Raw genomic sequence first — 15,335 nt, 5'->3', positions numbered from 1 at the left:
CGGTGGATAAGCATTGAATGGAGGAAAGGGATGCCTCGGGTGTAAAAAGTTTGAGAATCTAACCTGAGTTTTAGAACTTTAAAAACGTTTGAGAACCTACGTTAGGGTATTTTGGGCAGCCGCGGATAAACGATGACGAATTCAGGGGGCTAAGGATGCCAAAAGTTTAAGAAACACTGGATTAATTGGACGTGTCATGTGTTTAACAAACACACCGGTCATAACTTTTTCCAGGGAATAATTTCTCCGATTCAGCACACTACCGTATATGCATAATGATGAGCCAAACAGTGATTTAAAGAAAAGAGAAACTTCACCGTGAAAAAAAAAAAACAATGATTCTGAGAAAGTCACATTTCAACAGAAAATTATGCATTATCAACACGTACAGTACAATATATTATCATACAAATATAGATGTGACTGTAATTTCCTCTCTCATTTTCTGCATTTCAGAGCGCTATTGACTCAAGATTATAGGTTTTTTATTTCACCCACCTTTAAGAAATACTCTTCCAGAACCCCGTTTGTGTTTTATTTTGAGTTTTTTGGGGCTCAAAAGCTCACAGAGCAGTTTTTCCCACCTTTTCCTAGTCTTTGACACTACCCTATACACAAGATAGTAGCTCTTGCGAAGGAACCTGCAAATAACGTGGCATTTCTAGGCACTCCGAATCAAGCCAAGTCTCCTATAAATTTCCCTCTCCTAAACTCTCCTTTGTAATTTGTAATTTGTGTTAATTGTATTTTTAATTGGGTTGCTGTATTTTTGAAATCTATGACAACCATATTTTTATGGGCATCTTTTTATCAGCCACCTCGTTGGGCATTTTGCCTGTTGTGGCGTTGTATTTGTATTTGTATTTGTATTTGTATAAATAAGGCGGTATTTCTAGGAGCTCAAGCTCTACTTAAGGCGCCCAAAGAAAAGACGACACTTCTCGAAACTTGAATCCTAGCTATTACTTCATAGGTTCAGTGGTCTCTTCACAATAGGTTCCCGTGCCTAATTTCTTCAGAAGGCGCCTCAGTCAATGCTTTGGCCCTTTAGAACAGAATAAGCATTTCGTGAACGCCACATCCTCGGAACTCAGGTACCTATGAAAGGTATCTAGGGGCTCTACCGAGAACGACCAACAGCAATCGAAAAAAGTTACAGCAAGCAACGGGCAAGAGATTCTGTCTTTTAATACAGGTGAAAACAGAGGCCGTGATCTGGCAATTTTCAAAAATAGTAATGAAAACCGCCACTTTCTTTTATTTCTTTTTCTCTTAAAGGACTAGTACAAACCCAATCACTGTGAAACCATAAGGGGTGCATATATAAATGGAGATTTCTTAAATATATTTTTCTCTCATCATTTTAGTCAATGAAAGTAGAAAATTAAAGTTTTTTTAAAGATCAAAAGTCATTTAGGAGAGTAGGCGTCAATGTAGGCAAAATTTTGATTGGGGGAGCCCCCAGCTACGCCACTGTTCATACGTTTTTGATCTCTCTGATTCATGATGAGCATTGTAATATTTTGCTCCTTTATGAAAGTGCATCAGTGTGACGATTGGGTCAACACCGCACCAGAGACTGGGGTGGGGGCAGGATTGATCTTTGGAGGGGTGCAACGAATTTCTTTCAGAGAATTCTTGGTTACGAACTTTTTTTCAAAAAGAATTTTAAAATCAACAGAAATTCATTGAGATAGTATATAAATGTATTTTTTCTTTCGATGTTTTAATCATTAAAAAGAAAATAATATGTTTGTAAGTTTCGATCGCCTTGGGGGTGGGCACGGACTTCCTGTGCCCCTCCCAGCGTTCGCCGCTTACTAGAGATATATCTAGTGTGGTGTTGATTGGGTACGGTATGCCTTACCTTGTTATCATTAGGGTATATTCGAGAATGAATAAGAAAACTTTACCTCTGGCACGTAGCAACCATTCGATTCTTCCTCATCCATCCAAGCAGGTGGTGGCCCTTTTCTCCTTGCAGCACCGATTTCAGCCGCTTGGGCTGCTAACGCTGCTTCCAGGCCAGGAGCCATACTGCATGCCAGTACGCGGTCCATTTCGGCTTCGACAGATACTTCTTTAGAGCGCCGTAATTTATACTCTTGCTTTTTCTGGCGGCGGTCTTTCACTTTGTTGCAGCAGGTGATCACGATGGAGGCGCACATTGAACTGAGCAGGGCGAAGAAAACTATCAAGATGGTAATCATTTTTTGCGAGGAAAGCATTTTGGTTGCTGTCAAGGCTACAAGAAACAATCACACGCACACCAACTAATTATAATTTTGTCTCTTTTGAATAATCGTTGATTAGCACGTTATCCATGCTTACTGATTAGTTTTGAGCGTATTATGTTGTTATATTGCAGTACATAAAAATAAATTAGAATATAAATAGTAAGCGGTAAGCTTTTATATAATGCGTAAAAGTTTTGCAACATGACACTTTTCTCGAACTATCTGGCAATTCTGCCATTTCTTCTTCAATCTCCATTCTTATCCGGCCGAGAATGTTTTACAAGTGACACTACGTAAGGATTGATCGCATATATAAATGACCAGTCGAGTGTCCATACTTGGGACAATTTTTATCTTTGCATTAAAAAATCAACCTCTGTGAGTGAAACGTTAAAATAAAAAATAAAATACCCACATTCTTTAGGGTGTCTAGGTTCTTTGTATCAATAATTTGAAAAATGTAGCTGTACATTTAGTACCTAAAAAAAAATAAAATAGCGCTTGTCCCAAGTTAGGCGTTCCACCCTAACTTGGAACAGCATGCATAGTTTTTGTGTGTTGTCGCGCATATTTGAGTGCCTTTAGTTTTAACTTGGAACAGGCTAAATCTTTGTATAAAAAGTTCTAAGAGAATACCAGAGAAATTAGTTTGTCCATTAAAAATAACGTCACAACCTTTATGACTAGGCTGACCATATTTGCTAGAGAAAAATACGGAAAATTGAGTTTCGAAATACGGGACATTGCCAATTATCGCCATAAATGATGCCAACAGTAAGCAAAGTCGCCAACTCGTCCTGAAATCACAGAAGAGTCACCAATCGTGGAGAAATGGAGCACCATTTTAAATTGAGTGAATTAAAAAAAAAAATACAAATATGTTGTGGGAGATGAATATATTCTTGTTTGTAGTCGTGATTATATCGTAATGCAATTTCTGAGTTGGAAAGATAGTTTTAAGCGTTGATTTGAATAAAATGAAGAATAAAAAGTCAAGTTGGCTTCATTGAAAACATGTGAAAAACCGATACGTTTTTGCAAAAAAAGTCGGTCAGCCAAAGAAACAGAAAAGACAGACTGTCCCGGGAAATACGGATGTATTGTCACCCTATTTATGACAAAATCACACAGTAAGTCCTCTGGTAAAAAAATATCACATATCACAGCACACCTTCAAAGAAATAAATGAACTTAAGAAGTAGAAAACTTGGAAAAAATTAGAATTAAAATAGAATTTTTAAAACAAAAATTAAACTCGAAAAACTTGAACTAGAAAAACTTGAAAATCTATGATGTGTATAGTGACTTTGGCTGACATGAAAGAACAAAGAACAAAGCATTTGAAAATGTTTGAAAAGCTAGAAGACAAAAAGTGTAGCAATCTCAGCGGACGCTAAGAGGTTTAACAATTCTCTTTATCTCATTTGTTGGAACTTCATCAACGTCATCAACATCAGTAAATGAGAATACATCTATTTTACCCATGTAAGTTCTCATAAAATGAATTGTGAACAGCTGCCCATCTGAACTAGCATCTATGTTTATTCCTATATGATTAATTTGTAATTCCATGTAATGTGCCTAACGTAGGACAGTGTCCCAAGTTTAAACAAACTTGACTTTTTCTACTGAAGCCGCGCTGCAACTAACAATAATGTTGATAAAAAACCCAAGTTAGGCCGCTGTCCCAAGTATGAACAGTTGACTGTATTCAAAGTTATTTGTTAGCACCGTTAGAATTATTTCACAACAAACTACAATGAATCAACTTGAGATTCTGACATTTTCGTATGTCTGGCATACCCACACGGTATAATTCTCCCCAGAGATTGGAATTAGGTCTTATTTGAGTATACCCTCAACAAAATCTACTGTAGTTCGTGGGAAATGTTAAAACTTGAGATGGTCTTTTGTTTACAACGGCATTCATCATCTCCGAGGTAAACATTAAATCTAATAATCTTTTCAAATCTAATCTAGTCCGTTATGTGTTAATCCAGTCAAGAAGTTACAATAGAGTTCTAAAGCACTATATCATGAACAGAAGCGTATCTACGAGAATGAATGGGTTTTTAAGAACTCTTCCATTTCGCCGAGTCAGTTAACTGAAAATAATTGAAAACCTCGAGCCGTAAATGATAAATTTGAAGTGGCAAAAGCCGTATATCTAGAGTAGTAGGTTATGCACGGTAAATGAGCTTAATGAAATTTACCTGGTGTACACAAGGCTGGATCTTCGTCGTAACGGTATTTGCAGTTGTACATAGAATTGCATTTCAAGGACTTATCAATGCATGTTCCGTCATCGCAGCTGAACTCTGTTTCAATACACTTATCTGAAAGGAAAAAAAATTATGATAAAAATTAGACCCTCTATGTAAAATAATATCTTGATAGAGATGAATTACTCTGACGATGCCTCCCTACTCCATACGTTCGTGAAATAAAATTCTCTTCACAACACACGTTCTGAAATTTGAGGAATGGGGTTCTTCATTGAGAATTTGATGAAATTCTGCCGGATTGTGGAGCGATTGGTACTCATTTTTGGTAAACATTTTTGTGATCTCAGTTTTTACATTTAATGATGATTAGGTTTGTCTCACTGCAGATATAAACGCGCTTGTCAGTGCTGCGTGACTTTTCACCAGCCAATTTCATTCAAGTGTTGTCCGCTTTGAACATCCGAATGCAATCACTCCTTTTTTTTTATCAATCACTTATATCATTTTTGCGAACCACCCTGCAGGAGTGCAACATGTGTCATATGTTCTCGTGTTTAGCAACCACAGATTGAGGTCGGAAATTTTTTTTTTTTCATTCGATTAAAAATGTATGAGAGACTGGTTTTTGACAAGAGCTCATAACGCAGAAGAAATTGAAGAGTGGCGTCGGTTGAGGGCAAATGATCTGTGGAAACGATTTTTTCAGTTTTAGAGACTTTCCACTGGGACCTAGACCATCATCCAATCTAATCCATCATCCAAATTTGTCACTGAAAATTGACGGGTTAAAACATGGGAAAAAAGGTTTATAGGATCCACAAGTCTTAAGATTTGTACTGATAAATTATTATACATTATACACACAAATGTACTACGGTTATTTTGAACTGAAAAAAAATGAATTTACTTACCCGACTCACGAAAAGCTGTGAATACGATCTCAAACTTTCCTTCAAGAGCTTCGGGCGTCGCAAAATATCTGACGTAAATTAGGCTGCCATCAGATTTTTGAGGCTCAGTCGCAGTGCTACAAAAATGAGCTAGTCGTGTTCCATCGCTCAGAGAACCTTGATAAACGTCTATAAAGTTCACATCACAGTTATTTGGTTGGTAGAGCTTATAAGTCTGGAAATTGATGTACATCTGAAATATAAATTATTGGTTTATGCTAATTTTGTGATACTAAGTACCCTTGGCCAAACAGCAAAAATATACACCATATACAGAACCATCAGCTTCTAAATTCGGAATAAAGATCTTGTGCGGTAAAGACACCATCCAGATCGTTTGAAAATGACACAAATTAACCTTTTCATCACCGGCAGCATCAGTAGAAGCTATGGCGTGGTTGGAACAGTTTCTTCTGGTGTCCAATGTGGTTGATCATGTGCTGAGTAGAAGATGTGCTATTAGCTGAGTCAGGTCAGACTGTCAATTGTACGCTACTACGAGCGAAAACAAATCGCGTGTATGAGCAAGACTACTATGGTGGTTTTGCGCATGCACGTGACATGTTTTCCCTCGTAGTAGCTTCCAGTGGATGACCAGCACATGAAGATGGGCCCACATCTGCAAAAGTCCTCAGAATTCCGTGGCACAAAAGCAAGTTTTAGGGTGTTGCTACGCAAACTCGACCATTTAAATCATCTGCGCTGTGCAAGTTCCACAATAAAACCAGTTTTTATGCTGCGGAGTTCTGTGGGTGTATACCCTGCGCATGGAAGGAAATCGATAGATGCTTTTGCGTTCTTTCTTTCCACAAATTCATCCTGGCATAATATCCAGTGGTCATTATTTTTGTATTAATGGCGGAGAGTGATATCATCTCTTCGTATAGTTTTTCTGGATGCTTTTACAAGGTTAATACTTGTCGAATGATTAAAAAAATCTTCCCTAGCCACGGTTCCACGTCCTGGAAGTTTCTACTGATGATACTGGCCGTGAAAATCTGCCTTCCTTCATTGAACGTCTCTACTGCAAGGATATTCATCGATTGATTGGAGAAATTACTTCTGGAACATGGACGGTAGTTTTTACTGGAAATGATTTATCTTTTATTCAGTCATGTATTTTTCATATTTACGCTGTCCATTCTTGAAGGTTATCTATAAGAGTAAAATTTTTTGATAGGATATTAAATACTCACCTTCCAGCCGTCAGCAACTTTAATAACCCAAGTGCAGTCCAAAGACACGTTCCAAACGATAGAATAGTTCAATGTAGCTTTGCTAATATCTGCAGGACTTATCAATCCACCAGCACCACCTCTCTCGAAGATGCATTCTATTAAATATTGAACGAATTAGAAAGATTCAATGTTAATTATAATATGAAAAATCTAAAATATTTTACTATGTTCAAAAAACACTTATCTAGAACTGAATCAGGTAATTAAAAAATATATGAAAGGAAAACTCGTAATTTAGCAATAAATTTTATATATTCATAGTTTTACCCATTCTGTACTTGTAAAGACTGATTCACGACAATCACACCAATATTTACATATATTTAGGGTTACCAGATGTCCTCTTTTTTGATGTCATTTCATGCGTCCTCCTACGTTTTTGAAAATTGACACCCTTTTGTCTCGTTTTTTGGTTTCCGTAATTATTTTCATTCACCAAACGTCTCCGCATATGCATAGTTTGAACTACGAAGACAATAGTAAAAGCACTGGGGATCCACTCACTAGAATGACGTCGCATGGAGGCCGACCTGAAGCTCTGCTACAGACTTATACATGGCCACACATCTCTCTGTCTCTCTTACACACCTCCTCAATCACCATTTTTTGAACTGCGTGATCAAGCATCATTTTGTCGACACTCATTTCAAATCAAAATGTCAATGGCAAGAGGCAACATGCGATTCAACAGCTATAAATGCAGAACTGGCAGAATATGGGACATTTTACCATCACAGCTTGTTTGTTCTTCATCTATCGAGAATTCTGCTGAAATTTATCCAACTTCGACTTATCGCCTTTTTTAAAAGTCTACCCTTTTTAACGATTTTTTTTCCTTGAGGTTGCTTTCTATCTTAATTTTGTTAGTTTGTGTACTTATTTGTATTTTTTATTGTAATTTATTTTTGATTTTTACTGTCTACATTTCGATTTTACTGTTGGCGTTGAGCTTTTACTATCTACATTGTGCTTTTGCTGTCTACATTGATTTTTATTGTCTCAAAACTACGCTTTTGCTGTCTACATTGATTTTTATTGTCTCAAAACTACGCTTTTATTGTCTACACTTCGATTTTATTATGTCCCCATTTTTTTAAATTGTATATATATAATTGAAAAATATGATTTTTTTAAAATTTAGATTATTAATTTTTTATATTTTATTAATTTTTTTTTATACTTTATTAATTTTTTTTTTAGTTTTATTAATTTTTCTGCTTTTTTTCCCTTCAGTGTTTTTATTGATTGCATTTTTTTTACCTGCTCTTCTTTGTCAAGTAGAGCAAGAGCCTCTAACAAAGCTTTCCACAGCAATTGGTAAATATATTTTTTTTTCCTGGGGAAATTTTTTTTCCACTCTGAAACATAAATGGCATGAGTGTTTGTGTGTGTGTGGTTTTTTCCACACGTGTTTAGTGGCCTTGACAAACATTTCCAGAATACCGGAACCCAAGTTTCAAGCAGGACAGCAGATACTCTATTCTAACTATATCCCAGCTTGCTCTTTTGCGGTTTTTCTTCTTCCAGAGCTATCTTTTTATATTATCCCAGAGAAAACTGGACTATGTTAGACTAGCATCTATGCTGTTTGGGGGCAACTTAGGTTCTTTATTCTGGAAATTTGGACGGCAATTGGTCAAATCGTGTAAAAATGTGTGTGTGTGGGAAGGGGAAAAACAACAACACCAACAAAACCAACATATCAATGAAGAGGTTTGTTTCAGAGTGAATTTTTTTCTCCCAAAAAGAAAAAAAATTCTAGAAATCTGAAAAAGAGGACAAACAGTGAGAGTTTTTAAAACACACACACACAGGAGGACGCTTTAAATTAACATCAAAAAGTACATCACCAGATGTACTTTTTGATGTACTGAAGTGTGGGGAAATTCATCTAGAAGGGGTCTGGGTGGACTTCCTTTTTTGTGGACCTAAATATAGTTTTCACAATTCAAATAGAAATTGATTTAAAAACTTCTTGGCTTTTTTTCGTACAACATGAATGAATGAACGCCAGGGGCTCTGCCACCGGACTTATCCCGTTGCCGAGATCTCTTCCAGCCCAGCTTCGTGGCAGAGTGTGGAACAAAGTGAGTGCACCTAACAGTCTGAGTGTGTAGCTAGTATTGTCCTTGATATTTCAGTGCTGCCATCTATACTTCAAATTGTAAATGAAGTGTAATAATTGAATATTTGTTACGTTGTAGGCCTGTTGCTCTTTGTGGCGAGACTTTTTAACGGGGAGATCGGCTCGCATTCACGCCTTGAAGTTGAAAACCACAGAAAACCAACTTCAGCTGACCACCACTGTGGCACCGGTGGGGCTCGAACCCGGATCCTCGCAATGCGAGTCCGTCACTATGACCACTCGACCACCACAGCGGTCTTTTTTTTTTCGTACAACAGTATCTCAAGTCTTCGAAGAATGGCAGGTAAGCCAAAAAACTTCTAGCGGAAAGCGAAATAGTGGGCAGAAATCGCTTGGGAACGAAAGAGGTGCCAGGCGACTGACACGCATTGTGTGCAGCAACAGAAGAGCTGAAGCGCAACAAATTGCAACGCAATACAACTCAGGATCTCGCAATGCATATCCGTACTCTCTGCACGATGGATCTTAAAACGAATTGGTTTTAATAGCCGGCGACAAACAAGAGTCCTTTTGATTTCGCTGCAAAACAAAAAGAAATGGCTTTTGTTGGCTAGAGAACGCCAAAATTGGACACTTGATGAATGGCAGAAGGTTGTCAATCTGACGAGTCAAGATTTATTGACTCGTCAGATGATGACTACATGTAGATGATTCTACATGACGTCGATGTCGGCATCTGTGTGTGGCGCAAGCAGCACGAAGCCATGGATCCGGCATGCCACATGACAACTGTTCAAACGGGTGGCAGCAGAATCACAGTTTGGGGAACATTTTGGTATACTCTTGGTCCATTATTTCCATTGGAAATATCCGTCAAAGCCAGATCTTACCTCCACATCGGTGCTGACCATGGGCAGCCCGTTTGTGGCCATAATATTTCCTGATGATGATGGCTATTTTCAGCAGGACAATGCACCCTCGCATGGGGCTGGAATTATTGGTTTCAGAAACGTGATTCAGAGTTTCAATTGCTTCAATGCCCCCCTCAGTCAGCCGATCTCAATCAACACTTTCTATAGCACAAAGCCTAAGAACGAAGCTTTGACATCACTAAAGTCACCCATTTCACCTGTTGCCGTCGGATATAGCAGGCCGACGTATGCGAAATCTTTACATTTTTTTGCGGTATATTCAATGACTGTAGGTGAAATGGACGACTTCAGTGACGTCACGAACTTCGCGCGGAGGCTTTCTGCTATAGAAGATGTCAACCCAATTGAGCATTTGTGGGACTAGGTTGAAAGGTCTGTTAAAAGCTCTGAAACACAACCTTCTAATCTGAGGGAATTAAGAGCTGCCATTTCGTTAGCTCGGGCTAATATTCCTTCTCAACGGTTCCAGCAACTTGTAAAATCCACGCCTAGAAGAATATCTGCTGTCATCAATCCAGAGGAGCTCCCACACGATATTAGCGGTGAGTTGCAGGGTGTTCCTATTTTTTTGGCCACTGGGTGTATGCTTACGCTGTTTTTGGATTAAAACTTGTGTTTCAAAAATAAAAATGATTAAAAACGAGAGTTTTCTCATAAAAGTTTTCAAATATAATTGTTTGTGTTGTGGGGATGTTTTTTTATGATATTTTTTTGAAAAATTAGATTTCTTTTGATTCCAGCAGGTCTGACCATTTTTAAAGCGTAAATTTCGAATTTCCCATTTCCACGCATGCACATGAACACAATAATAAACCTACTGCATAGTAAATTTGTTGCGTTTTAAAAAAATACGAATAATAAACCTTTCATCTGGAAATAATATTCTTCACGAAAACTATTCGTATTTTTTTCCGGTTAAGACCTATTTATAACTGTTTTTATAATACAACGCCGTATTTTCGTATGGGCTTCCTCGTGCCAGAGGGATCTCATAAAAATAAGACCTAGCTGAGATTAGTGAAAAAAATTTTAAATCAAAAACATTTTGTGTAAGCATTTAAAAGGCGCACATTTTTAATCAGGTCGGAAAAATCATTTTGGAATTGGGGATTCATGATGAGATGTGCTCATTAGAAAACCCTGACAAGCCGCAGAACCCCACGTATATTGGTGACGCGATCTTCAACGCAAAGCAGCTTTATATGCACTTGCGAAATCGCTTCACCATTGCGAAAACCTGAATGATATTTGACAGTTGTCTCGATACTGAAGTATGTCCTGAGGTGTGTGTGAATCATGCAGGATCGTTCTATACACAAGTCTAAGGTACATAAGTACATAATACTATACCATATTAAAAAGCTTTAGGCACTATACATTAACTCGTCTTCAAATTATATATATTACTAGGTTTCTCTACGAAGCTTTAGTCGAACCTTTACTTGTCAAACTAGGCAAACACGGCCATCAGCGCCCACGTGGCATATTGGATTTCCTGAAGACTACTTAATGATACAAATTCTGTCAGGTCTGTGAATATTATCTACTGGATAATTTTCTCAGAAGCTCAGTGCGAAAATAAAAAATTTCTTCTCAAATTATCGCTGCTTATATATAGACGCTGTCATATTTATAAGATTCATGAAGATATTAAACTCACCTTCAGCCTGCGGCCTGCTGTAATCTGAAAATAAAAGTAATAAAAAAGACGTGTAGAAGAAATATTACATGCTTAAAAAAATAATTCATATAAGTAAAAGTCATAACAAAACAAGAGCAAAAAAATTCTTTCCGAACTTCTTTCAACTACAGTATTTAACGAATTTATTTTCTACCGAATTTTTAAATCACACAGTGGACTTATTATACAGGGGGGTATTATACTGGCCGCGGGAAAAACAGGGCAACAGCTTTGTAATTGGGAGTTAGAGGGTAGGGGTACCGTATAAAAATTTAAATTTTTTATTTTGTGACATACTGTATTTTTACTCTTGAATCTAGTACAGAGTGATTTTTGTACACATTTTGAGCATTTTTTATATTGGAACCATACCTTTATGATGAATGGTTGATGAGATGAAGGCCGTATCAGGATTTACAGGACACTCTGTACATACCAAACATTTAGTTTTGTAAGAATGGAATTAAAAAATATATAAACAATAAAAACTCATTATATTTTGGTACCGAAAAAATAGTTATACGAATAAGACTACATTACTTGATTAGAATGGTAGATATACAGTCAAACTTGGTTATAACGACATCGAAGATTCCACAAAATTTTGTCGTTATAACCGAGGTGTCGTTTTTAAGACTTTTTTCTGACAAAACATATTAGCTGAAATCAAATACCGTGCATGAAGTTTTTATTTCATTATGATTATGGTGACTATATATAGGCCTATATTCGATCGAGAAAAATACGAGAGAATGGGATAATTAATACGTGGCATCGTCAATTCTCACCAAACATACTGGCAATTGTCAGCGAAATCGCCAAATACTGTTTATAAATAACCCTAGACAAGAAATGCGCTACAGCAAGTCTGCTGAAATATATTTTATGGAGGGAAAAAAATTGAACATGACAAATACGTGAGATGAATGTTTTTGTCATATTCATAATGGCACAATTTATAAATTACGCAATTAACCTTCATCCCCGATTCTAGTAAAGAATAGGATTTATAGGATTTTAGGATTTATTATGAAAAAACGGGACATTTTTGTAAGGAAATAGTCAGGAAGGGAAAAATCACGGGACTGTTTTGTAATTCAGTCATGTCAATGATTAAGCCGGAACGTCGAACACGCAGTAAATCTTTTTTTTTCAACGTTAGGTATGAACAAAACGACAGATGAACATTTCGTGAATGTGATCACCTCTAAGTTTAGAAATTTCTTGAAAAAACGTCTTCGATACGGAAACAGAAGCGACGAAAAATTTATCGTTATACCCGAGTTGGTTCCTTTTCATCGACGTTATAAGCAAGGTTCATAAACATCATCTTTGAGAATCAACCCGGATGGCCAATTATTGACGTTATGGCCGAGGTGTCGTTACAACCGAGGTCGTTATAACTCAGTTTGACTGTAATTGCTTTTGTGAATAACAAAGGTAATAACAAACACAGCTCTAAAAAAGAAAAACATGTTTGGTGTCTGGAATGTTTTACTATTTTGACTATATTTGGTATGCTGAATTCAAATATGAAAACAGTTTTCCACTATCAGCTCTACTTTTCGAGATTCAGCGTAGCTACGTTATGCAATATATTTGACTATACATAGCAAGCAGTGGTTAAATTGAGTTTTTCTATGTGGATTGGTTCCTGCTGTTTTTCTTCCCTCTTCTCTGTACTACTATCAGATGATTGTATGAAGCCATATTTGTTGACATGACCTAGTGTTTACATCTAACGCTACTTATAAAGTTCTTTGTTTTCTTTCAAACTGAGCACACAGCTCCAGTCTATCACCCCATGGGCAATTAACTACCGAATGAGTTGTGCCGGAAGTGGTTCTTTGTTTTGAAGGTTGATGAAAAGACAGAGTAACGTCCAGTCGAAGAAGTTGTGTTAATCATCCTGATTTATTTTGCTACATATGTGATGAGGACACCCTAAAAATAGAACATAAAAGCCATTCCTGATTTTGAGGCTTGGTGACCAAGATGAAGTTTTGATTACACGCATTGTGCGTGAAACTTGTACAAAACACCTAAGACAGTGTACATGGGAAGAGAAGGAGTCTAAAACTTGGTGTTCCAATGGTTTGGAGGAAACCCCAACTTTAATAACTGTTATTTTTGTATTATGAATATTACAGCATAAGCAGAACTAACCCCAGCATGTGGAAATATCCTGATTTAGCCTCTGCAATACCCATTGCTCACTCAACCAAAATGGAAGAAGAATATGATACCATAGCTTTGGGCATGGAGAAGATTAGGTTTAGCGAACATCAATGGGTAATTTATGTGGACTTGAAAATGATTAACTTTCTCCTTGGTCAGCAAGGAGGCTACATGAAATATCCTTGCTTCTTGTGCTTCTGGGGATAGCTGAGCCAAACCATACCACTGGATAAGAAAAGAGTGGCCTACGAGAGAGAACATAGCTGTTGGAGAATGAAATTTCTTTCTTTTCGTCCGACAAAGGGTTTTGTCGGACGAGACAAAATTATTTTGCCTCATCTGGACATGGAGCTAGGGTTAATGAAATAGTTCATGAAAGTTCTTGATCGGGAGAGCCCTTGCTTTGCATACATAGGACAAAAACATGCCTGGAATAAGTACAGAAAAACTTGAAGCTGGAATTTTTGAAGTGGTCCTCAAATCAAAAAGTTCATAAACGATCCTCATTTCATGGATTCAGAGTGAAAAGCGAGAATCTCATTTTTTGATTACTTGCCCAGCCGTTTCAATGAAAATCTTGGCGATACTAGTGAAATATAAGGTGAACGATTTCACCAGGACATAAAACAATAGAGAACCGATACCAGGACAGATGGGATACTCATATGATAGCAGATTACTGTGTAAACAAAGTTCACTCAAGAATCTCAAACAAAAAAAGCTTTCGAAGGAGAACATAATAACATTTTCTTTGGTTTCCATTTGATTCCTCTGATTTATAATTTTAAATTAAGCTACTGTAGATTTACAGAAATGTTGCTGAGTTTTTTTGCAATCAATTAAAATGTTTTGCAAAATTTCTTAAGGAAATTTTTTTTAATTTAACGCCTATACCGTAAGCCTAATTTGATGTGTTAACGTAACTAACGATACTATCATGTCTCGCAAACAAGAGCTGATGGGCAAAAACTAATATCATATTTGTTTTTAGCTTATGGAATTCACATAAAATCAGTTAACCCCCCCCCCCCACCGGTACCAAATTATGTGTTGCCCTGTGTAATCAAAATATTCTATTAGCATTCCTATTGATATGAATCGATATCAAAGACAGGGTTAAAGGATTCCCAACTTACAAATTACACACAGACACACACCCACTGTTAACAATATTTCTTTGAGACGGAAGAAGGAAATGGAGCTAACTATCACCAATTTGTGTCAAGAAATTAGGTCAGACTACCTGTCTCACGATCAAAACGAAATCTCGCCAAATTGGAACTAAATACGGGATGTGTGGCCAATTAGACGTATATTACCCAAATATACAATAATTTTTGTTATGTGCCATGTAATGTTTCAATTTGAATTAAAATTGAATTCTTTTACTCATTCCAGAGATCTATTTGATGCATGGGAAGTTTACAAAATATACTGGCATTTCACTTATTTTTAAAAGTAGGGCACGAACACGGACAGGAACACCAAAATACTGACTGCTCATGCTAAATACGAACGTCTAGTAACACTAGAAATTAGCGATGGATGTCTCTCGAAACGAGGTCTATAAAACTATTTGCTTATGCATGTATCTACATCCTTCGATCGATCTATGGATTTTGCATCGGTCACTAATCCGGATTTAGCACGGGAATCACTAACGTTGGTCATAAAACCAATCTGGAGTTTATCAAAGATAGAATAATTGGCCTTAATTTAACACCAGCCACGTGAATTCCATCTATCTTAATCCTTTCACTTACGGGATTTGGCAACAAAGTCGGAAAATATACACAGTAAATGTCCAT

The 15,335-nt window shown here is 37.0% G+C and overlaps 1 protein-coding gene across 1 annotated transcript in view; it reads right to left on the bottom strand.

Moving 5' to 3' along the window:
• Nucleotides 1–15,335, bottom strand: part of LOC149072179 (uncharacterized) — a 134,829-nt gene that overhangs the window by 13,653 nt on the left and 105,841 nt on the right. The window contains exons 7-11 of the mRNA XM_089246551.1: nucleotides 11,329–11,352; nucleotides 6,609–6,745; nucleotides 5,374–5,605; nucleotides 4,451–4,573; nucleotides 1,914–2,245 (exon numbers count right to left, since the gene is read on the bottom strand). Of these exons, the coding sequence (XP_089102677.1) occupies nucleotides 1,914–2,245; nucleotides 4,451–4,573; nucleotides 5,374–5,605; nucleotides 6,609–6,745; nucleotides 11,329–11,352 (848 nt within the window). The remainder of the gene's footprint in view (nucleotides 1–1,913; nucleotides 2,246–4,450; nucleotides 4,574–5,373; nucleotides 5,606–6,608; nucleotides 6,746–11,328; nucleotides 11,353–15,335) is intronic.

This window comes from Pholcus phalangioides, unplaced genomic scaffold, assembly GCF_987345545.1.
Source record: "Pholcus phalangioides strain wild (caught in Gottingen) unplaced genomic scaffold, Ppha-v1.0 ptg000017l_1, whole genome shotgun sequence".
Lineage (NCBI taxonomy): Eukaryota > Metazoa > Arthropoda > Arachnida > Araneae > Pholcidae > Pholcus > Pholcus phalangioides.
Note: the sequence above shows the minus strand (reverse complement) of the source record. Positions and strands in the feature narration are given on the sequence as shown.